Consider the following 26,349-nt stretch of genomic DNA (forward strand, 5'->3'; position numbering starts at 1 on the left):
CCCTATATATAGTACAGTGCTAACCACTGAGCCACTGTGCTGTCCTATATATAATACAGTGCTAACCACTGAGCCACCGTGCTGCCCTATATATAATACAGTGCTAACCACTGAGCCACTGTGCTGCCCTATATATAATACAGTGCTAACCACTGAGCCACTGTGCTGTCCTATATATAATACAGTGCTAACCACTGAGCAACCGTGCTGCCCTATATATAATACAGTGCTAACCACTGAGCCACTGTGCTGCCTGTTACGCTACCCTCCATATGTCATGTATGTATTATAATTCTAAGGATATGAAATTGTATTTGTCCTTTTATTATTTATTAAATTGCAGATGTAAAGGATGAATGTGGTACAGATGTACAGCATGCACACAGATGGCACGCGGGGGGCTTACAGAAGACACGCGGGGGGCTTACAGATGACACGCGGGGGGCTTACAGATGACACGCGGGGGGCTTACAGATGACACGCGGGGGCTTACAGATGACACGCGGGGGGCTTACAGATGACACGCGGGGGCTTACAGATGACACGCGGGGGGCTTACAGATGACACGCGGGGGGCTTACAGATGACACGCGGGGGCTTACAGATGACACGCGGGGGGCTTACAGATGACACGCGGGAGGCTTACAGATGACACGCGGGGGGCTTACAGATGACACGCGGGGGGCTTACAGATGACACGCGGGGGGCTTACAGATGACACGCGGGGGGCTTACAGATGACACGCGGGGGCTTACAGATGACACGCGGGGGGCTTACAGATGACACGCGGGGGCTTACAGATGACACGCGGGGGGCTTACAGATGACACGCGGGGGGCTTACAGAAGACACGCGGGGGGCTTACAGATGACACGCGGGGGGCTTACAGAAGACACGCGGGGGGCTTACAGATGACACGCGGGGGGCTTACAGATGACACGCGGGAGGCTTACAGATGACACGCGGGGGGCTTACAGATGACACGCGGGGGGCTTACAGATGACACGCGGGGGGCTTACAGATGACACGCGGGGGCTTACAGATGACACGCGGGGGGCTTACAGATGACACGCGGGGGGCTTACAGAAGACACGCGGGGGGCTTACAGATGACACGCGGGGGGCTTACAGATGACATGCGGGGGGCTTACAGATGACACGCGGGGGCTTACAGATGACACGCGGGGGGCTTACAGATGACACGCGGGGGCTTACAGATGACACGCGGGGGGCTTACAGATGACATGCGGGGGACTTACAGATGACACGCGGGGGCTTACAGATGACTAGAGATGAGCGTTGTTCTACTCGAACTGTTCGCCAATCTCAAATTCGAGCTGTTTTGGGCGGTGTTCGAGCCGGTCGGCGAACACGAACAATTTGAGAAAAATTCGGCTGTTCGAGGTTATGTTCGATAACTGTTCGTGCACCAAAATCATAACTGGATTTTTTCTCAGTAATGATGAAAATTAATGTTAATACGCAGTTTGAGTGTACAGCGGGGCGGGGGGAGGGGCAGGGGATGGATCTCTGCAGGAACAATGAAGATCTCCATTTTTTTTTCTCTTTCCCGCATTTGCAGTGGGGAGGTGCAATCTGTCAGCCTATCAGCAGCGCACACACGGAGCGAAGTGCTTTTTTTCACACAAGCAAGGGCATGTGTGATTGGCAGTGTATGTCACATGTCCTTGCCCTATAAGACCAAGCCATTTTCCCCGTCGCCACCATTTTCTCACTGCTGCAGCTGCGTGTTAGACGGCACCGCTGTTGCTGTGTGCGCTATACCTTGTTAATTTCAAGCCAATTTTCGCACAAATCTACAGATAGCTTGGGAGTACGGAATATTATGATTGCAGTCCTTTTAAGGACTAGGTTACAGCATTTCCTACAACTTTTATCAGGCAGGTCTGTGCTCTTAAATAGATAGGTTGTGGGAGTAAAGACTAATTGTAATTGGAGTCCTTTTCAGGACTAGGTTACATCAGTTCCTATCAGTTTTTGCCAGGCAGGTCTGTGCCAGTGCTGTGCAAGTTTTTTTCACAGCATTTGGCTGAATCTAGCAAAGCTAATCCTTTTTGGCCTATTGCAGAGTGTGTTAGTCAGTGGAGTAGCCTATCTGTGTTGCAAGATATACCACCTGTGTATAGAATACCAATTTTTTTACTGCACCTAGTGAAGGAAAATCTTTTAGGCATAGCATCATTCTATTAGTCCATCTATACTGACCTCCATCAGGTTGCAAACTGAATATAATTTTTTTCTGCATCTACCTCTGAAAAAATATTTGGGCTTCTAGCAGTGTGTGGGACTTGTTCTATTAGTCCATCTATACTGACCTCCATCAGGTTGCAAATTGAATATAATTTTTTTCTGCATCTACCTCTGAAAAAATATTTGGGCTTCTAGCAGTGTGTGGGACTTGGTCTATTAGTCCATCTATACTGACCTCCATCAGGTTGCAAATTAAAAATAATTTTTTTCTGCATCTAGCTCTGAAAAAATATTTGGGCTTCTAGCGGTGTGTGGGACTTGGTCTATTAGTCCATCTATACTGACCTCCATCAGGTTGCAAATTAAAAATAATTTTTTTCTGCATCTAGCTCTGAAAAAATATTTGGGCTTCTAGCGGTGTGTGGGACTTGGTCTATTAGTCCATCTATACTGACCTCCATCAGGTTGCAAATTAAAAATAATTTTTTTCTGCATCTAGCTCTGAAAAAATATTTGGCCTTCTAGCAGTGTGTGGGACTTTCTCTGTTAGTCCATCTATACTGACCTCCATCAGGTTACAAACTGAATATAATTTTTTTCTTCATTTAGCTCTGAAAAAATATTTGGGCTTCTAGCAGTGTGTGGGACTTGGTCTATTAGTCCATCTATACTGACCTCCATCAGGTTGCAAATTGAATAAAAAAATTTTCTGCATCTAGCTCTGAAAAAATATTTGGGCTTCTAGCGGTGTGTGGGACTTGGTCTATTAGTCCATCTATACTGACCTCCATCAGGTTGCAAATTAAAAATAATTTTTTTCTTCATTTAGCTCTGAAAAAATATTTGGGCTTCTAGCAGTGTGTGGGACTTGTTCTATTAGTCCTTCTATACTGACCTCCAGCAGGTTGCAAATTGAATATAATTTTTTTCTGCATCTAGCTCTGAAAAAATATTTGGGCTTCTAGCAGTGTGTGGGACTTGGTCTATTAGTCCATCTATACTGACCTCCATCAGGTTGCAAATTAAAAATAATTTTTTTCTGCATCTAGCTCTGAAAAAATATTTGGGCTTCTAGCGGTGTGTGGGACTTGGTCTATTAGTCCATCTATACTGACCTCCATCAGGTTGCAAATTAAAAATATTTTTTTTCTGCATCTAACCCAGCCAATAGTTTTGGCCTAATACCACAGTTTGGCCACTCAGCTCTGCTCGGTTACCATCCATTGTTTTTTTGTGCAAACAACTCCAGAGTTGTGAATTAGTTAACCACCAAAATGAGTGGAAAAAGGCCTGCTGCTGGTGGAAAGGGGAATAGGCGTGTTGGGAAGGGGAAAAAAGGTTGTGTCCGTGGGGTAGGTGCAGAAGAAAGACCATCTTCCAGCCAAACTAAAATGTCTACTTCTTTTAGCGGACAATGTGATAAGATCCCTTTCTTACGGCCACGCCAATCGCTACAAATTCCAGATGAGGCACAAAAACAGCAGGTGCTTCAACGGATATCAAGTGCTCCTTTAAGTGGGCTCTCCTCCACATCAACTTCAACATCACAAACACTCCAGTCCTCAAAGGTGTCACCCAAATCGCACTTGCTTCCTCACAGCTCCCAAATCTCCAGCTGCCCGTCTGAGTATGAGGTAGAACAGATGGTTGAGTCTGCAGAGCTGTTTACTCATACTATAGCCTGGGAATCAGAGGTCGACTCCAGCGCTTCTGTGAATCCAGACGAGGAAATGATCTGCACTGATGCCCAGAATCTTTATGAGTCGGATCCAGGACCAGACGCAGAAGGTTCTGACCATAATGTAGACCCTCATTCCCAAACTGTAACTCCTGTTGGTGGAGACAATGAGGAAGACGATAAGACTCAAATACCTGATTGGAGCGACAACTTTAGTTTTTTGTCAGGGCAGGAACAGGTTGGCTCTGAGGACGACGGGTGTGATAACGCACAGGGTGATGATGATGAGGTCGGAGATCCCACTTACTGTCAACCCACAGTCAGCCAAGAGATGAGGTCAGCAGAGGAGGTGGAGGAAGATGCTAGTGACGACGAGGTCAGGTTGCGCCTTCCTGGACAGAGACGTAGTACTGGAAGCACGTCAACAACTGCATCCTCAAACACAACTCTGCCTCTCACCACAAGTCGTGGTGGCTCTTCAGGTCGCATGGGTGCTAAGCCTTGCATAGCCTGGGCATTTTTTCAGATCGATAAAGATGACCCAACTCGTGTTATCTGTAACATTTGTCAGCAAAAGCTAAGTAGAGGCCAAAAAATACATAGTTTGAGTACTTCATGCATGAACCGGCACATGGACATGAAGCATAAGTTGCAGTGGGAAGCTCAGTGTGCTACAATGCGGTCTAGCCGGCCGGGCCAACCACCGTCTGCCATATCTTGTGCATCCGCGGCCTCTTCATCCTCTGTGACTGGGGGGACAGCAGTCACACCTGTTTTGGGGCGCAGACCTGCCACCTCTTTACCCGCAACAGCCAGCGTGATTGGCAGGTCATCATTTTCTTTGGAGGTGGTAACACCAGCTGGTCTTGAGCGCTGTCCGACATCGATAGCACCACCTTTGGATCAAGGCAACCTAACATGTCCGCCTGCATCTTCCTCACAGACCGGCAGTTTGCCGGGGACACCCTTATCAACCCCGTCTAAGCACAATAGCCAGCCCTCGGTCCCTCAGATGTGGACAAGTAAAAGACCATTTCCTCCTAGCCATGAGAAAGCTAAGAGGTTGAATTTCACCATCTGCAAGCTCTTGGCTACAGAAATGCTGCCTTTCCGCCTGGTGGACACAGAGGATTTTCGAGACCTTATGTCCGTCGCAGTGCCCCAGTACCAGATGCCCAGTCGGCACTACTTCTCAAAGAAAGGTGTGCCTGCGCTCCACCAGCATGTCGCACACAACATCACCGCTTCTTTGAGAAACTCTGTGTGTGACAGGGTGCATTTCACCACAGACACTTGGACGAGTAGGCATGGACAGGGGCGTTACATGTCGCTGACTGGGCACTGGGTAACTATGGTGACAGCAGGACAAGGGGCTGCTGTCCAAGTCTTGCCGTCCCCACGAGTTGTGCGTCAATCCTCTTTATGTCATTTTTCCACCACTGCTTCTGCCTCCTCAACCTCCTCTCGGTCTTCCACCTGCACCCAAAGCCTGTCTGGTCATGCCACAAGCTTTCTAACTGCGCAGAAGGGATCCTGCACACCTCCTTACTATGCTGGCAGTAGGGCTCAACGTCATCAGGCGGTTTTTACATTGAAATGTCTGGGAAATGTGAGTCACACAGCTGAGGAGTTGTGGTCAGCTCTGGAGAACCAATTTCATGAATGGTTGTCTCCACTGGACCTGAAACCAGGGAAGGCCGTGTGCGACAATGCTGCAAACCTGGGTACGGCCCTTCGCCGGGGCAATGTCACACACGTGCCTTGTATGGCTCACGTGTTGAACCTGGTTGTCCAGCAATTTTTAGCCCAGTATCCCAGACTAGATGGCCTTCTGCAGAGGGCACGGTCGCTGTGTGCTCACTTCCGCCGTTCGCATCCCGCAGCTCAGCGACTTACATCTCTACAGAAGTCGTTGGGCCTGCCACTTCACCGGCTAAAATGCGATGTGCCTACCCGGTGGAATTCAACTCTGCACATGTTGCAGCGACTGTGGCAGCACCGACAAGCCCTGGTGCAATACGTTCTGACGTATAGCCTGGGCCAACGAGATTCAGAGGTGGGGCAAATCACGCTGGAGGAGTGGTCTCAGATCAGGGACCTATGCACCCTTCTGCACAGTTTTGAAATGGCGACGAAGATGTTTAGTGCTGACGATGCCATTATCAGCATGACTATTCCGGTGATTTACATGCTGGAGCACATGTTAAACAGAATTCGGAGTCAGGTGGTGGCACAAGAGGAGGTGGAGGAAGTAGAGGAGGAGGAGTTGTATGCGGAAGGGCTAACATCTGCAAGGTCCAGACGGTCGGCAGCACCAAGGCGGCAGGCATGTGAGGGTGGGGGAGATGGTTTTACCAGGGCGCATGGTAGCAGCCAAACTAGTGAGGAAGGTGCAGGAGCCCAGGAAGAAGTGGAGGACGAACTGATGGAAGACTCATCAGATGAGGGAGACCTTGATCACATTTCTGTTGTGCGAGGTTGGGGGGAGAGGACAGAGGAAGGAAGCATGATTGTTACCTCGCCACCAACACAACAGGGACTTGGTGCTCCTGGATGCGCAACACACATGAGTGCCTTCTTGCTGCACTACCTGCAACATGACCCTCGAATTGTGAGAATTAGAAATAATCCTGACTACTGGGTTGCCACACTGTTAGATCCCCGGTACAAAAGTAAATTTGCAGAAATTATTCCTGCCATAGAAAGGGATGCACGCATGCAGGAGTATCAGCAGAGACTGTTGCAGAATCTTACATGTGCTTTTCCACAAAATACCAGTGGTGCACGTAGTGAATCTCACAGTTCCAACTTGCCAACCGTGGGACCGTCAAGTGTTCAGCACTCAAACCGTGACAGAACCACAGTATCTGCTGGTAACATCAATTTTGCGGAATCATTTCACCACTTTTTTAGCCCATCCTTTGCAAGGCCACAGGAGACAAGAAGTCTGACACATAGTCAACGCCTAGAGACGATGGTACAGGAGTATCTCCAAGTAAACATTGAAGCCACGACTGTGTCACTGGACCCTTGCTCTTTTTGGGCTTCCAATCTGGATAAATGGCCGGAGCTAGCCACTTACGCCTTGGAGATCTTGTCATGCCCCGCAGCCAGCGTTCTGTCTGAACGTGTGTTCAGCGCTGCTGGTGGTGTGCTGACAGATAAGCGCACGCGGCTCTCCACTGATAATGTAGACAGACTCACGTTCATAAAGATGAACAAATCATGGATCCGAAACGACTTTTCTACCCCTGTGTCATCCTGGGGAGAGTAAAAGCTTGATGATTGGTTAAAATCACCCTACCAACCGTTTTAAGCTTTCAAATTACTAATCATGTTTATCTGTATCTTGACTGGAAAATAATTTGGGCTTTGTAGCAGTGTGCAGCACTGATCCTATTAGGCCATCTATACTAAAGCTTCACCAGATTTAAAATTAAAAATAATTTTTAGCTGCATCTAGCCCGGAAAATAATTTTGGGGCTCCGAGATGCGCAAGGCACATAAGTGCCTTCTTGCTGCACTACCTGCAGCATGACCCTCATATTGTCAGAATTCGAAGTAATCATGACTACTGGGTTGCCACACTCTTAGATCCCCCAAACTTTTCGATCAACCTTTTCATTTTAATAAAGACCAAAAAAATGGTCATTTTTGAAATTATAAGCATTAGCAGGTTGTTAGAAACTGAAATCAAACAGTTTTCAACTCAAAACTTTATTCTAGGTGATGTTACATTTTCACATAGGACCCCTTGTTCGAAAGGAGCTTCTGAACTCTCTCGTCCATTGAATTTGTCAGGTTTTGGATGGTTTCTGCTTCAATTGTTTTGCATGAGGACAGAATACCCTCCCAGAGCTGTTGCTTAGATGTGAACTGCCTCCCGCCATCATAGACACTCCTTTTAATGATGCTCCAAAGGTTCTGAATGGGGTAGAGGTCAGGGGAGCATGGGGGTCACACCATAAGTTTGTCCCCTTTTATGCCCATATCAGCCAGAGATGCAGATGTTTTATGTGCAGCATGAGATGGTGCATTATCATGCCGAAAAATGATCTTGCTGTGAAATACACGGTTCTTCTTCTTGAACCATGGCAGGAAGTGCTGTTTGAGAAAATCCACATACATTATGGAGTTCATCTTTAGCGCCTTCAGGGATCCTAAAGGGGCCGACAATCTCTCTCCCCATGATTCCAGCCCAAAACATTACTCCACCTCCTCCTTGTTGGCGCTGTAGCCGTGTTTGCGTGGGGTGTCCATCAACCAGCCATCCTCCACTCCATCCATCTGGACCATCGAGCGCTGCACGGCACTCATCCGTGAACAAAACAGTTTTGAAATCAGTCTTCATGTAATGTTTGGCCCACTGGAGCCGTTTCTGCTTGTGTGAAGTGGATAGAGGAGGTCGACAGGATGGCGCATGCACAGCTGCAAACCTCTGAAGGACCCTGCATCTTGTTGTTCGGGGGACGTTGGAGGCACAAGCAGCTTCAAAAACTTGTCTGCTGCTATGACAAGGCTTTTTTGCCGCTGCTCTTTCAACCTGACGTAATTGCCTGTAGGAAAGAGTCCTCAATTTGCCCTTATCAGCACGCACACGTGTGTACTGTGAATCAGCTACATACTTCTTGATTGCCAAGACACTTCATCCTGATCATCGCACAATGTTGATTGTAGTCATGCCTTGACCTAAACACTCCACAATTTGTTGCTTCTCAGCAGCCGACACATCCTTTTTCTTTCCTATTTTGGCAGAAAATGTAGGCTGCTTAATAATGTGAGAGAGCCTTCTTAAGTAGTCTTGCCTTTCATTGGACACACCTGCCAAACTAATTAGCACAGGTGTCTGCAATTGCTTACAGTGATATAAAGAGCCCTGACACACATCACCATCAATGAGTTTAACTGACAAACAAACAAATTCTTCCCTTATCACTCCTAAACACTTTTTGTATAATAATTTGGAACGCAGTGTACATGTGCTTTTCCACAAAACACCAGTGGTTCACGTAGTGAATCTTACAGTTCTAACTTGCCAACCGTGGTCTGTATGGAGTTGTTCAATAAAGGGCCCAAAATTAAGATAACATAGATGGGAGAGGTCTCTATGAATAGGAATTCCTAAGTATTTGATACCCTGTGAGGGCCAGGCAAAGGGAAAGTTGGACTGGATGGAATCCTATATGGATTTGGGGAGGGAGACATCGAGGGCCTCAGACTTCGCTGCATTGATTTTAAAATTTTACCATGTAACAAAGTGATCTATTTCAGCCATAACAGCAGGGATGGATATATGTGATTGAGTGATATATACTAGGACATCATCAGCAAATAGAGAGCACTTGTACTCGGTGCCTCCCACCTCAATCCACCTAATATTGGGGTTATGGCGAATTGATGAGAGCAGGTGCTCCGTCACTAGGATGTATAAGAGAGGGGACAGAGGACATCACTGCCTTGTCCCATTGGTGATTGTGAAAGGTGATGAAAATGTTCTGACGCACCCCCTGGGCCTTGGGACACCCGGAGCCGGACCCTTTTTGGTGGATAACGGCAGGTAACGGCTGCCCACGTCGTACTGTGCTCACCATGTGAGGGGCTCAGACAACTCCCAGATAACTTTGGAGCACTTCACAGGACCCCCTTTGTGTGTCCTTTGTCTGGCCTTTCTTACCAACACTTCTGTCCGGCTGCCTCGGGCCTCCTCTTGGTAAACTTGGAGCCAGTTTCCCTGACCCTATGTGGTGCCTTCCTAGCGGGTGTAGCGAGGGGCTGCGCCACATAAAATGTCAGAGCCTCCGGTTTCTAGCTGAGGGTCGTTTCCTGCCTCCACTAGTTCGGGGATCGGTCTCCCCCTTTGGCCTGACCCCTCCACGCAGGTGGATTCGGGCGTGCGGTGGCGACTCGCCCGTCCGCACCCCTGGGATCCCTTCATTCCTCGTTCCTGGAGCCTTCTCCGCTCCTCTTCCTTCCTTCTCCCTCTTCCAGGCCTAGGCCTCTGTTACTAGGCCCGCCTCCAGAGCAGAGCTCATGCAGAGCCCCTGCTCCCTGCCACTTCTGCTCAGACTTCTCTGCACTGAACTAAGATGGTGCCCACCTTTTATACTCCCTTCTCAATGCACCCAGGAACTGCTTCCTCCCTGCTCCTGCACTACAGGGTTCCCCTTCCTCAGTGTTCCCTCCCCCCACTCCAGCCAGGGACAGGGACTGTCGTGCCCATCTCAGGGGCATATTGGTCGCCCTGCCCCACGGCAATGTGGTGTAATGCATGCAGGTGTCGGGTCCTGATCCACACTCCATCCTTACCTGAGAGTGAGATATCACACCTCTGGGTGAGGTGCAATACGTCTTTAGCAACCGAGCCCTCAGGGTGCTACAGTTCCATTTATCTTCAGCCTAGGTGACGTATTGCGATACAGGGCCGTGATTTTGGCTATAAAAGGGTCCCCTAGACCCCTACCCCAAGCTTTTTAAGAGAATCATATATGGCGTGCCAGGAGACTCTATGGAATGCTTTCTCAGCATCCAACGAGAGTATCTAATTACAAATTTTTAACTGCATCTAGCCCAGGAAATACTTTGTGCCTAGTAGCAGTGTCTGCTAGTAAGCGGATTATCCCGGCTGTTAAGCAAGCTGCACCACCTGTAGTTTAGACACTTAATTTTTTCAAAGGAAATGCTTCGGGACCATGGGATACTTAGTGAAGAGCATCAGGAGGCACCCCAAGGCATAGGGGCTGGGACTGGCAGTAGGATGCCTTGCGCTGGACAGCCGAGCTCGATCCTTATAAAAGCTTTTTAACTGCAGCAGCTTTAGTGAACGCTACTGGAGCTGGAATTACCGCGGCTGCTGGCATGAGACTTGCCCTCCAATAGATCCTTGTAAATGGATTTAAAGTGTATTCATTCAAATTAGAGAGACAATTTAAATTAAAAAGCTTAGAGCTGCCTCCACCACAAGGGGGCTCGCTCGACCCACCAGCGGACAGGCACCAGTATTGGGAGAGGGGGGCTGGCCGTCAGGGTTCACCGCGGCTCTGGCACAAACCCGGCGACACGGAGGTGGCACGGGCAGGAGCGGACTGGCCGTGTCGGCTTCTCACTTTTTGGATTTTAGAAGGGCATGACATGCCTATATCTGTGTCTCCCCCTCCTTTTACTCCTCCACCTCTTTTATTTTCGCATGACTATATGTACTTGTCACTTTTCCATGTGTTAGTTATGTCTTCTGAGCAGTTTGTCAGCTTTTGGACACCTTTGAAGGTGTTTTCTATGTGTTTCTATGTGTTTTTGTTTGCCTGCCATTGGTTTTAACGGTGTTCGAAGGTGTTCGACGAACAGTTCGACGAACAGTTCGGCGAACACACGGGTGTTCGACGAACCGAACCGAACTCGAACACTACGGGGGTGGCTCAACACTACAGATGACACGCGGGGGGCTTACAGATGACATGCGGGGGGCTTACAGATGACACGCGGGGGGCTTACAGATGACACGCGGGGGGCTTACAGATGACACGCGGGGGGCTTACAGATGACACGCGGGAGGCTTACAGATGACACGCGGGGGGCTTACAGATGACACGCGGGGGGCTTACAGATGACACGCGGGGGGCTTACAGATGACACGCGGGGGCTTACAGATGACACGCGGGGGGCTTACAGATGACACGCGGGGGCTTACAGATGACACGCGGGGGGCTTACAGTTGACACGCGGGGGCTTACAGATGACACGCGGGGGGCTTACAGATGACACGCGGGAGGCTTACAGATGACACGCGGGGGGCTTACAGATGACACGCGGGGGGCTTACAGATGACACGCGGGGGGCTTACCGATGACTTTATGGATGGAAAATTACTTTTTTCTGAACGTATAATGGATGATTTTGCATACGGTCGTGTGAATCCGGTCTTAAGGTGTTGCCCACACCTACATTTTTCTTCAGCATATTCTAAAATAAAAAAACCTGAGAACTACTCTCCTCACCACTCCGTTTAGAGCTGGCCTGGTACCCCGCCGGTCTCTGCGCCTCCTTCTCCCGGATGGACACGTATGTGTCCTCCGCAGCCTGGGACATGATGGACGTTGATCCAGGGAACTAGTCTGATTGCCGTATGTGGAGACATTAATATGGAGCTGTTCATGTCTGACCCATGAGGTTTTGGGATTCCACTGGATCAACATGTTAGGCTATAAGATGAACTCGGTGGTCTTATGTCTACCTTCAACCTTAAAAACTATCAAGCTCTGAAACTATGATGCTGGGGGTCTTTGAACATCCTGCTACAGACATGTGACTGCTGCAGCCAATCAAAAAAGTCAGGTGTGAAACTTTTAAAACGCTAATGACAACTATCTAGTGGAATCGTTAGCTAATTAATGTGATCATTTGCTAATTAGTATATCATTTTGCTAAGTGCTATATATTCTAGTTGTGGTTTCTATGTGATGCCCTACGTGTGGAGACATCTGTCATGAGTGTATCACAAGCACTTATACTTTACAGTCATTATCTAGTTCTGATTGCTGCAAACGTGGGAACCCTCATTCATTTATTGTCATAGGCCATGTTTTATCAGTGGGTTGTTATTTGACCCATTACCCAGTTACATGGAGAGTAAGGATAAAGTGACTTAACCAATTAGGTTTAACTGATTTTTTTAATTGCTTGCTACATTTTTTCTTGATAAAGCCTACTACTTTGTCTTCACGAAAAAAAAATCATTATCCCCAAGTAGAATTGGTGTGAATTTATTTCGCACTTCCCATTCCATTGGGAACCGCCTCTTACCTGCCTTTATCCCTGGCTCTTCATTTGATTAGTCCGCCTAGCACTACATCATCCTTGCCGTGTGATGCTCATGTGATGTTGCACCGGGACGGCTGATCAAAAGAAGAGCTGTGGATAACAGCAGGTAAGAGGCCGTTTTCCTGCTCCCGTGACACAGCCATAAACCATGGAATGAGGTGTACAAATCGATTCACCCCAACTTTTTCCACAACTTCATAAAATAACTAGAAAATTAAGTTTGCTATCCAACCTCAGAAGAAAAATGGATGCCTTTAAAATGTGGTGCAGGAGAAGGATGTTATCAATACCATGGATGGCAAGAAGAACAAACAAATCAATTTTGGAACAAAACAAGCCAATCATGTCATTCGAAGCAAGGATCATCAAGTTATGACTTGCCTACTATGGACGCATCATACGAAGAGAGCAATCACTGGAGAAGGACATCATGGTCGGAAGAATAGAAGGACCAAGGTGAAGAGAAGGACCAGCAACCCAATGGCTTGATACTACAAAGATAACAGTGGAGAAGACCCTGGTGGACCTATCTAGGTTGCACAAGAACGATCTTCCTACAGAGCGTTCATCCATCAAGTCGCCATGGCTCGAGATCAAGTCTTAAAAAAAAATCTAACCTGAGCTACATGATCCAGCACCCATCGTAGAAAGGCATCCAAATCACTTAAATCCAACTCATCTGACTACAGACCCTAATGTACCTGACATACCAGCTGAACTCTTATACCACCTAATTGTGAGAGTTTGGCTCAAATATGCCGGGAAACTGGCTTGAAAAATAGATGTCAGCACTATCTCTGATTGCTTTTATACAAAGTATTAAATTATAACGCAATGTCTCATATTCCTTCTCACAATAGGTATTGGATTCCTAGGAATTTTGATTTGGAGGGGTCAGGCTTTACATATGTTCTTATACTTGATTAGTTACCAGGTTAATCTTGTAAAATCCTCAGTGGATTCTACCTTGCCATACATTTTCATTAGAACATAATATAAGACTTCACTGTGAATTTAATGTTAATTTATGCAGCTAGCCGGTGCTTTGTATAAATGACAACAAATTAATTGCTGCATTACACAAGCCCCTAGCCCCAGGAAGAGTGGAGAGTCGTATTAACTACAGAATATGCATGAGAATAAGGAAACAAAATGACTTTATTTTCAGACGATTCAAGAAAAACATTTAGTTTAGAGCTATTTGGGATGCATGGCAGACTAGAATGATTGCCATGCCGTCAGGTGGTATTCTTATTACTACATGGTAGAGAATTGTAATGTGTGCGTAAGGAGTGGAGTGGGTCTCTCCCCCTGAGATTTTGTTTTAGGTTATAATTAGCATTTTAAACTTTTGAGTGTTAGTTTGGTGTATCCTATAACCTTGGTCATGATGTTCCAATAATTTACATTATCCTATAACATGTTGCTTGTTTGTCCCCCCCCATGCAATGGCAGCGTTTTTTATGCATTTGACTAACGTCATCTGAACCCCTTCCCATATTGATATGGGTACAGTTAATGTTCTTATGTGTATGGGGACCTTCAACTCACATGTTAGAACTTCGGACCACCAATCTTGCACCACTCCAGCATTTTTTTTTTATTCATTGCTAGAGTGGTGTCGCTATTATAATCTATCTGCCCCCTAGTTTTATACTTACCTACCGTCGTCTTCATCTTTTATCAGTGCCGTGCTGGTGGGTCTTCAACAGTTTATGACCTGCCAGTTCGCTCTAGTGTTTGCTGGGCGATCCGGAAGTCGCAACTTAATGTAATTCTATGAGAGCCGGAATGAGGCCAAAACGAAGTTCCTATAGGATTACATTAAGAGCTTGTGACCGTTTCCTCTGACTTCCTGGAGGTCAGAAGTTGTGGTCACAAGATGGTGGATTGGGACCGGAGCGGTGCAAGGAACAGCTGAAGACGGCGGCTGGTGAGTGTAATACTAGAGACAGAGAACTGACGTTAGTGGAACCAATGCAGCACTGAAATAAAAAAAAACACTGCAGTGGAGCTTTAAGAGATAAACCACTGGCTATCTGGCTGTGGCTCTCTCGTAGAGGATCCAGGAGTGCTCACTGAACGAGCGCTCCTGTGTATGAGAGAGCTGGATGAGAAAGCTGCTGGCTGAACTAAGCTGTCTAAATCCTGCAACCAACGTTGTGACACATTGAAGGCAAGTCCCATGTCGACTGGTAGGAGGGGATAAAATGGGTCATATTGGGGTACTCCTGGGTGTGACCATTCATGGAGTCTTTTTGAGTTAGTTCCTATGACCAAGCTATGGGCCTGAGTCTGATACAGACGATAACCTATCTGCTACAGTCGAGCTACCTGGCTTCATGCACCTCATCGTATAAGGAAAGAACAGTCCGTGCTATTAGAAAAAGTGAACGAGCCATCATCAGTTCACGCTGATGCGCTATTGCATCTTCCTGTTGTATGAACCTTGTGCATGCGTTACACCTCCCTGTGGAGCAGCCATTGCCACTCATCCAGTGTGGCATCTCATTCTGTGGCCAAAGAACCACACTCAGTAAGGAGCAAGACCTATCCCTGGACATCTCACGCTGAACTCCACAGATATGCATTGAAATGGACGTACTGGTGGGGTCTTGGGCAAAAGAGGGTCTCTTTGCAGGATATGACTGCTTCGCGGTCCAACAACTAATTTGCTAAGAAAAGATCATCTCTACTACTTCTGATAATTTGTTTGGTATATCACAAAAAAGTATTCAACACCATTTCTTACATATAATCTAGTAGTAATTCGGAACAGCTGCTATATGTCACAATGGTGGCGGCTCTCTTGCCTATACAGCTCCTATAGGGCATAAATATCAGAATTGTGCGGACTCAGTGGTGGCCAGAGTTCAAAGAACCTCATCTGATGTCACTATGAGAATATTTGTCAAGAAATATATGCTAACCAGGATTTTTGTTTATGGCAGGTCCACCTACAGCTTGGGACAAGGAGTATGGCTTCCAGTTAGTAAAAGTTTCGTTGTGCCCCCTATGGAGTTGTCAATCAGTCCATTGGCTAGCTGCAAAACAGACGTCCTGGTGACTGAAGATCCTTCCGATGTCCGGTAAGAATGTATTATATTTCATATACAGAAGTATAAACAAATCTGAGCAAAATGAATTATAATTTGCACAAATGGATGTAATACACAATATATTGTGCTAGGAAAAATAAAAAATGAAATTGGTCATTGAAAATATTCAACCAAATAACCACTTAATATAAAAACAAATGAGGCGTCATTGCATATAAATCATAATAAATGAACATTAAGCCAACCTCAACGCTTTCAAAGATTGTCCAGCCTCTAAATATAACAATAAAATAAATAATACTTACTTTACTGATCCCCCACCTCTTTTGTTCCAATGCTGCAAGATCTTGCCCCCACCCCCAGTATCTATACTTCCTATATGGACTGGACAAACGTGACCACTTCAAGTAATCAATGGCCGTGGAGGACTGTCATTGATAGGCTGTAGCCATCATATGTCTGTCTGGATGGAATGGATTTACAGAGATGTCTCTGCACTTCCTGCTTAGACCAAAAGGACATGCGTTGATCTCCTCAGTGGCCAGTGATTGGCTGCAGTGGTTACATGTCTGTCGAGATGGAACAAAATTTATAAAAATGTCTCTCTACTTCCTGCTTGCTCCAAAACAACATGCATTGGTTTCCCCTGTGGCCAGGGCCGGCTCCAGGTTTTCGTGGGCTCCGGGCGAAAGAGTCTCAGTGGCCCCTTTAACACATACAACGATTCATGATGCACAGATACGGCGGAGAAATATAGGTATATAACACAGGGCCCAGGTTCATCCTTCAAATATGCATACAAGCACACATATACAGTACGCAGACATGCACACACGCGCACACACACAGTACGCAGACATGCACACACACGCACACACTCAGTAGGCAGACATGCACACACACGGTACACAGACATGCACACGCACACAAACAGTACGCAGACATGCACACACGCACATACACACAGTACACAGACATGCATGTGACGCGCCCCCTGGGCCGTGGGGTACTCATGCCGGGCCGGTAGATGTTGGGGGAGCTGTCACAGTGGCTGGCCCGGTCCGTGACCCAGGGCGGTCAGTGCAAAAAGGGGATATTTATAGGAGGATTTGTCGTGACGCCACCTGTGGTGTCTGGTAATTTGTACCAGCGCTGCAACAGTCCTCTGAGGTAGATGTTAGGGTAGATGTGATGGTGTGGCTCTCCACAGGTAGAGCGGGCCTCAGGGCAGTGTAGGTTGGATGGGGATGCAGGTGAGAGGTGGCCAGGTCTGATCAGGGGGAATGACGGACATGCACACAGGGGTTTCACTTCAGTACCTTTACTGGTGGATCACTGGTACGGTCCAGGGTACCGGCTGGTAAGGGTGCACTTCAGGACTCTCTCCCCAGTGAGCGGGTATAAGGCCTCCTAGTCCGTGTCTTCTTCCTAAGCTTCTGACCTGCCTGGAGCTAGGCCTGGCTTCTATGCTAGATCTCTCCTTCACCTGCTGACTTGGTAGTAGGACTTTCTTTTGGCAATCACTCTCCCTGGACGCTGGGGTCTTCGTGATTCCTAGTCCTGTATATGAGTTCAGCTTGGTCGACCAGGGACCTGTAGTTCTCCAGGGGTTCCGGTTGTTCCTACTGGGCATAAAGGACCCTTTAGGCGCGGACCCGGTGTCCGGCTTGTATTCTGGGGTGAGCCTATGATGCTCCTCTGCCCCCATAACTCCTCTCACTCTTATCCTTGCCTCCGGCCCCACTCAGGGCCCTCAACTCAGGCTTAGCATGTGCTGCAGGCCTCAACTTGCCTCAGCACAGCAGCCAGCATGCTGCTACATCCTGAGCACACTCTAAACTCTCTGACCAACTAACTGACTGCCTAACTCCACCCTCCAGTTTATATATGTTCCTAACGGGCTCCCTCTGCTGGTCTGAGGTGGAAGGTGGAGGTGTATGAATGTAGTGAGGGCCTCTTGTGGAGAAGTCCATCCATGCACCCTTCTGGGTTCTGTGGCACTAATGCGCAGCAGGGCTCCACACATGTGCACACAGTACGCAGACATGCACACACACACGGTACGCAGACATGCACACGCACACAAACAGTACACAGACATGCACACATGCACATACACACAGCACACAGACATGCATGTGCACACAGTACGCAGACATGCACAAAAACACGGTACGCAGAAATGCACGTACACAGTACGCAGACATGCACACACACAGTATGCAGACATGCACACGCACACAGTACACAGACATACATGTGCACACAGTACGCAGACATGCACACGCACACATTACGCAGACATGTACGCACACAGTACGCAGACATGCACGCACACAGTATGCCGACATGCACACGCACACAGTACACAGACTTGCACGTGCACACAGTACACAGACTTGCACGTGCACACAGTACGCAGACATGCACGCACAAACAGAACGCAGACATGCACACACACAGGGTACGCAGACATGCACGCGCACACAGTACGCAGACATGCACACTCACACGATACGCAGACATGCACATGCACACAAACAGTACACAGACATGCACACATGCACATACACACAGTACGCAGACATGCACACGCACACGGTACGCAGACATGCACGTACACAGTACGCAGACATGCACACACACAGTATGCAGACATGCACACGCACACAGTACACAGACATACACGTGCACACAGTACGCAGACATGCACACGCACACATTACGCAGACATGTACGCACACAGTACACAGACATGCACGCACACAGTATGCCGACATGCACACGCACACAGTACACAGACATGCACGCACACAGTATGCCGACATGCACACGCACACAGTACACAGACATGCACGCACACAGTATGCCGACATGCACACGCACACAGTACGCAGACATGCACGTGCACACAGTATGAAGACATGCACGCACAAACAGTACGCAGACATGCACACACACACGGTACGCAGACATGCACGTGCACACAGTACGCAGACATGCACGCACAAACAGTACGCAAACATGCACGCACACGCAGTACGCAGACATGCACGCACACACAGTACGCAGACATGCACGCACACGCAGTACGCAGACATGCACACACATACGGTACGCAGACATGCACGCACAAACAGTACGCAGACATGCATGCACACGCAGTACGCAGACATGCACACACATGCAGACATCCACACACATACACACATGCACATGGTACAGAAATATCCACACATACAATACGCAGACATGCACATACACAAACATATACACAGTGTAATGCAGTAGGTTGCTAGCATTACTGTAAATGGTCCAGGATGTGCTTACCGGACCATGTACCTTCCCCTTTATCTGACTGGTCACATGACTGTGACATCACCCAGGTCCTGCATGCACAGTAAAGCTCTGTATACATGACTGGGACAGCACACAGGACCTATACACACAGCTGACTGATCACATGACTGTGACATCAGCAAGGTCCTGTCAGTATGTGGCTGTCTGTGCACAGCATATATAAACCTGCTTAATTTGAGACAGGTGGGTTCGGTGTGAGAGGCGTGAGGCCTGTTCCCCATGTGTGTGGGATACCGTGATACCGTGGAGCCTGGATCCTGTGCGGATGTCAGTGGCCTTTGAGGGAGAGCCTGCTTGAGTAAGAGTCCTGGAAGGCAGAGCCTGGATCCTGTGTGGATGTCAGTGGCCTTTGAGGGAACGACGGCTGGAGACCCCTACCTGGGAAGCCGCAGAGCCACAGTGGTGGCAGAGTAACGGACTGAGACAGCTATACCCGGCAAAGGTAATACCCGGTGCTGTATGGACATTGTGATATGAACATTGCTACTTTATTACCTTGCCGTAAGCTGTACCCTGGAGCAAGTGGGCCGGTGTGCCACTTGGCTCATGAATTGTTTATGTGTGTAAACCTGCCGGTGGCGGACTAAGATGAACTGTGTGTGAACAGCGGTTTATGAAGTGCCATAATAAACTGCAACACTGTGTGAAAAACGTAAAGACATTGCACGTGTGCATTGATTGACGCAGCAAAGCGAGTTACCCCCAGTATGATGACGAGCGCTGCCTTACAACAGATACACTACTGTTTAAAAGTTTGGGGTCATTTAGAAATGTCATTATTTTTGAAAGAAAAGCAAATTTTTTTTCAATGAAGCTAACATTAAATGAATCAGAAATACACTCTATACATTGTTAATGTGGTAAATGACTATTCTAGCTGCAAATGTCTTGTTTTTATTGCAATATCTACATAGGCGTATAGAGACCCATTTCCAGCAACCACCACTCCAGTGTTTTAATGGTACATTGTGTTTGCTAACTGTCTAAGAAGGCTAATGGATGTTTAGAAAACCCTTGCACAAGTATGTTAGCCCAGCTGAAAATGGTTTGGCTGATTTGAGAAGCTATAAAATGGACCTTCCTTTGAGCTAGTTGAGAATCTGGAGCATTACATTTGTTTGTTCTATGAAACTCTCAAAATGGCCAGAAAAAGAGAACTTTCATGTGAAACTCGACAGTCTATTCTTGTTCTTAGAAATGAAGGCTATTCCATGTGAGAAATTGCCAAGAAACTGAAGATTTCCTACAACGGTGTGTACTACTCCCTTCAGAGGAGAGCACAAACAGGCTCTAACCTGAGTAGAAAGAGAAGTGGGAGGCCCCGCTGCACAACTGAGCAGCAAGACAAGTACATTAGAGTCTCTAGTCTGAGAAATCAACGCCTCACAGCTCCTCAACTGGCAGCTTCATTAAATAGTACACACAAAATGCCAGTGTCAATGTCTACAGTGAAGAGGCGACTCCGGGATGCTGGCCTTCAGGGCAAAGTGGCAAAGAAAAAGCCATATCTGAGACTGGCTAATAAAAGGAAAAGATTAATATGGGCACAAGAACACAGACATTGGACAGAGGAAGATTGGAAAAAAGTTTTATGGACAGACAAATTAAATTTTGAGTTGTTTGGATCACACAGAAGAACATTTGTGAGATGCAGAACAACTGAAAAGATGCTGGAAGAGTGCCTGACGCCATCTGTCAAGCATGGTGGAGGTAATGTGATGGTCTGGGGTTGCTTTGGTGCTGGTAAAGTGGGAGATTTGTACAAGGTAAATGGGATTTTGAATAAGGAAGGCTATCACTCCATTTTGCAATGTCAAGCCATACCCTGTGGACAGCGCTTGATTGGAGCCAATTTAATCCTACAACAGGACAATGACCCAAAGCACACCTCCAAATTATTCATGAACTATTTAGGGAAGAAGCAGGCAGCTGGTATTCTATCTGTAATGGAGTGGCCAGCGCAGTCACCAGATCTCAACCCCATTGAGCTGTTGTGGGAGCAGCTTGACCGTTTGCTAAGCAAAAAGTGCCCATCAAGCCAATCCAACTTGTGGGAGGGGCTTCAGGAAGCATGGGGGGAAATTTCTCAAGATTACCTCAGCGAATTAAAAGCTAGAATCCAAAGGTCTGCAATGCTGTAATTGCTGCAAAGGAGCATTCTGTGACGAAAGCAAAGTTTGAAGGAGAAAATTATTCTTTCAAATAACAATCATTATTTCTAAACTTGTCAATGTCTGGACTATATTTTCTAATCATTTTGCAACTCATTTGATAAATAAAAGTATGAGTTTTCATGGAAAACACAAAATTGTCTGGGTGACCCCAAACTTTTGAACGGTAGTGTACATAGACATACATCCATATTTGAGCACAGATTCTTAAAAACACATATAAAGCAGACATAAATATATATACACAGTCATACACACTGACATACACAGATATTCACATCATACATGCATATGTGGCACCCCAGGGTTCTGGTTACCACAGTAATAGCAATATTACGTCTGTGAGCAGGTGGGAGGTCACCTGGTCAGGAATCCTAAGCATGCCACACCTCCTGCCCAGTCCTGGGAGGGGAAGAACTTCCCCTATATAAACTGGGGCTGAGGTGGGGTTAGAAAAGAACACAGACAGAGACAGAGACACAGTCTGGTCTGGTGTGGATCAGTTACAGGGAAAATAAGAACAGGAGCTCTGTGGGAGCAGTGATAAAAGGAGTCCGGGACTGGAAGCAGTAGAGCTCATCCGGACTGAAGAGATCTCACCGGACACGGAGTCCGAGGCTGTGGGGACTGTTCCATACCCAGCAGCAGAAACCGACCGGCAGGGGATTTCAGGTCCTCTGGCCAAGAAACCCGAAGGCACGGTCACACGCAAGGGACCAGCACCGCCGTCGTGGAGCGGAGGCTACCAGAAGGCCCCGAGTCACCGGCCATACGGGTGAGCACCACACGGTACACTCAGGGACGTGGGCTACTTTTACCCGCTTCTAGCAAGGTAGCCAAGAAGAGTACAGTTAGTTGGGGAGGCCTACAACTCCGCCTGGCCAGGGGAGATCCTGTCTGCTCACGGACTGACCAGACCCTGACCGCTAGCCAGTACTCCCGGGAGGGTCTATCTTTGTCACCAGTAAAGACCCTGAACTACACCGCACCATCTCTGAGTGGTTCCTGGTGCCTGCGTGCAATTCTACCATCCCCATCATCCACGTCCGCTGCCCTGAGGCCATACCCCTCCCGTTGGGGGTTATACTACCCGCGCTGCACAACTGTACCATCGGCCTCAGCGGTCTGCCCTGCAGTGGCGGTTTCGTAACCGCATTCAACGGGTGGCGTAGTCGAACAATATCACATCTGCCACTAAAAACATCGCCACTTAGTTTGACACCCTGGGCACGGACTGGGTCACCGCCACGAGGACTACCACCCCCAACGGATCCGGCTCCGGGTATTCCCCAAACATGGCCCAGGGGGCGCGTCAACTTTTGGCGTAGTCGGCAGGATCTCGTGCCCGCAACCACCGGGTACTGCGTGCCTGAAAAAGACTGTTAAACTTACCTGTGGTGAAGATTCCCGCCATCCGACGCCATCTTTCGCCTTCTTCCCGCCATCCGTGGAGTTTTCCCGCCATCCGACGCCATCTTTTGCCTTCTTCCCGCCATCCGTGGAGTTTTCCCGCCATTGGACGCCATCTCGAGGACGCCGCGCGGGAAGAAGAGGGGCGTGGACTCCGAAAGCGCGCGAGAACTGAAGCCCCGCCTCACGTCCGGACGTTGCGTAAGGTCCTGGAAGGAGCCCAGCAGACGCCGACGTCACAAGAGCGCGACGGAAGGTCCTCAACCCTGACGATCCACTGCGGAGCCGCGGCCTACGGAACAGGATCATCGCAAGGTAGGCCACGGTCCACTAGGGGGGAGGAGGATGTCGGATACGGAGGAGAGCTTCACTGCTACAGCCACCGCCAGCACCACCGCTGCTGCGGTCATGCCTTTCACCATGCCCTACATCCCGGGGGCAGCCTGGCTACCCCAGTACTCAGGGGAGTCCCATACCCTAAATGACTTCAGAGAAAGGCTGGATAGCCTCTTCCAGGTGTACCCCCTCACAGAAGAGCAAAAAGTGAGCATCCTGGTGGCTCAATTAACAGGGGCAGCCCAAAGGGAGGTAAAGTCCTGGCCACTTGGGAGGAGGAGGACTGTCGCAGAGATACTAGCCCGGCTGAAGGACACCTTTGATACCCGTACCTCAGCCGAGATCAAGCTTAGATTCTACGGGTGCAAGCAGCGAGCACATGAGAATATAAGGGACTATGCACTAAACCTACAAGAGGCCCTGAGAGCCATTAAGCAGGCCGACCCTGACGGCGTGGGAAACGAAGACAAGCTGTTGACTGAACAATTTATAGAGGGTCTACATTGCAATGCCCACCGAATCCAGTTGCGAGCAATGGCCTTACAGGACCCTCATCTGGACTTTGCACAGTTCAAGGACAGAGCCATCCGGGTGCTCCGAGAACCGGCACCAGGTGGCGCTGTGACCCACAAACGCCCTGCTACCACTTACCACCAGGAGGCGGCGCCATTGTCGGCAGGGCCTGTGGGAGCTGATGCGCAGGCTTTAAACAATGACCCGGCTACAGACCTGCACCATCAGGTCCAAGAGCTAACTAAAAGCGTTGCCGCGCTAACCCGAACTGTGCAGTCTTTACAGGTTTCTACTCCAGGGAAGATCCAGCTGGCATCCGGACCGGAGGATATCCCGTGGCGCCGACCAAGGAGGACCCCACCGGCCAGAGGAAGACCTAGCGACCGGTACAACGAGGACAGACAACCCATCTGCCGCCGCTGCAATCAACCCGGACATATGGCAAGGTACTGTCCTTTAAACTGGCACAACCTGGGGTAGAGGGCCAACCCCTAGGAATAAGATCACCAGGCCCATCGAACTGGCGTGACAAATACGTGGGAGGACGTCCAGTCTTGCCTGTAGTACTGGATGGCATTCCTATGAGTGCCTTACTTGACACTGGGTCACAGGTCACCACCATCCCGTACGTGCTCTTCAAGCAGTACTGGAATGACTCGGATATAACCCGCTACCCAGACGACGACTTGAGTATCATCGCCAGCAATTGTCAGCCCGTGCCACAGATCGGATTTAAAGAGATGACCATTAAAATCGGTAAAGTCGAACTGGCAGCACAGGGACTGATCATTGTGGACATTGACAAGCGCGAGAGTCACCCAAAGATAACTCTAGGAACTAATGTGATTGAAAATTCTCTTGCAGAGGTGATTCTTATTTTACAGCAGGTTGCCAAGAACGCCAGCTCCGGCCAGCAGCGAGTGCTCCAAAAAGAGATCCGGGCACTGATGCGACGGCAACAGGTGGAACTCTCCGGTGGTGAGATTGGTAGCGTGAGAATGTGTGACCCTTTCCCTATTGCCATGCCCCCGAAAAGTGAAATGATGATTTGGTGCCGGGCAGCTATTGGTCTGAGAGGTAGAGATTACCAGGCAATGGTAGAACCAGTCTACTCAGATAGTAGGCCCACCATTTTGACGGCACGGGGGGTGGTTGATGTACGCCATGGGAGGGTGCCCGTTCGCATAATAAATATCGGGAAGAGGGAAGTGTACCTGCCCCGCTATGCTACGCTAGCCAAATTGTATTCCATCAACCAAAATTCTGTACAGTCCGTGGAACCCTTGCCTCCATCTCATCCAGAGGAAGGTAACGGCTCTAAACAACAAATGGAGGACTGGTGTCAGCAACTGCATTTGGGTACTGACTCCACACCCGCTCACCAAAAGCAGGGAGTCTACCGGGTGCTCCAGGAATACGAGAGAGTGTTCAGTAAACACCCGCTAGACTTCGGGCGAGTGAAGGGAGTGGAACATCACATCCCCACGGGAGACCATCCTCCCATAAAAGAGAGGTATCGTCCCGTACCCCCTGCACATTACCAACACGCCAAGGGGATGCTTAGAGACATGAAGGAGGCTGGGGTAATCAGGGATAGCTGTAGCCCCTGGGCAGCTCCACTAGTCTTGGTTAAAAAGAAAGACAACACTATGAGAATGTGTGTAGATTACCGGAAAATCAACCGTATCACACACAAAGATGCGTACCCCTTACCAAGGATAGAGGAGTCTTTGGCTGCTTTAAAATCTGCTAACTTCTTCTCCACTTTGGATCTCACTAGCGGGTACTGGCAGGTTCCTGTAGCAGAGGCGGACCGGGAGAAGACCGCATTCACCACCCTGATGGGACTTAGCGAGTTTACCTGCATGCCGTTCGGACTCTGCAACGCACCAGGAACCTTCCAACGATTGATGGAATGCTGTCTGGGACACCGGAACTTTGAGACGGTCCTGCTGTACCTGGACGATGTTATAGTTTATTCCAAAACCTACGAGGACCACCTGAAACACCTGGCGGAAGTGTTTGAAGCCCTGGCAAACTACGGTCTGAAGGTGAAACCGTCGAAGTGTCACCTGCTAAAACCAAAGGTGCAGTACTTGGGACACGTGGTGAGTGCTGACGGAGTGGCTCCCGACCCTGATAAGATCACCGCGATTAAGGAATGGCCAAGACCCTCCAGCGTAAAGGAAGTGCGACAGTTCCTCGGGTTGGTAGGCTACTACCGAAGGTTCATTCCCGGTTTCACCAAAAAGGCAGCTCCTATGCAGGACCTCCTGATAGGCCAGTCCAGGAAGGCCAGGAACCAGAAGCCGCCCTTCAGATGGGAGAAGTTGGAAGAAGAGTCCTTCCGCCAGCTGAAGATGGCCCTCACGGGGGATGAAATCCTGGCGTACCCGGATTACAGCCAGCCCTTTATCCTCTACACCGACGCAAGTAACATCGGGCTAGGAGCCGTACTGTCCCAGATCCAGCAGGGGAGAGAACGGGTAATTGTTTACGCCAGCCGAAAACTGCGACCCACCGAAAGAAACCCTGAGAATTACAGCTCATTCAAGCTAGAGTTCCTGGCAGTGGTGTGGGCAGTCACCGAACGCTTTAAGCACTACCTCGCCTCTTCCCGGTTCACCGTGTACACGGATAACAACCCGTTGACACACCTGGACACTGCAAGACTCGGTGCCCTGGAGCAGAGATGGATGGCCCGCCTGTCCAACTATGAGTTCACGATTAAATACCGGGCAGGACGCTCCAATACCAACGCGGATGCCTTGTCCAGAATGCCAAACCTACCAGACGTAGG

The 26,349-nt window shown here is 48.7% G+C and overlaps 1 protein-coding gene across 3 annotated transcripts in view; it reads left to right on the forward strand.

Annotated features, from left to right (window-relative positions):
* ASTN2 (astrotactin 2) overlaps positions 1-26,349 on the forward strand; it is a 1,067,984-nt gene that overhangs the window by 625,239 nt on the left and 416,396 nt on the right. For all 3 annotated transcript variants that reach the window (XM_073639713.1, XM_073639714.1, XM_073639715.1), the window contains one exon: positions 15,652-15,789. In XM_073639713.1, the coding sequence (XP_073495814.1) occupies positions 15,652-15,789 (138 nt within the window). The remainder of the gene's footprint in view (positions 1-15,651; positions 15,790-26,349) is intronic.

The sequence above is a fragment of the Phyllobates terribilis genome, unplaced genomic scaffold, assembly GCF_046119375.1.
Source record: "Phyllobates terribilis strain yellow unplaced genomic scaffold, ASM4611937v1 Scaffold_7__3_contigs__length_470593459, whole genome shotgun sequence".
NCBI classification, from domain to species: Eukaryota; Metazoa; Chordata; class Amphibia; order Anura; family Dendrobatidae; genus Phyllobates; species Phyllobates terribilis.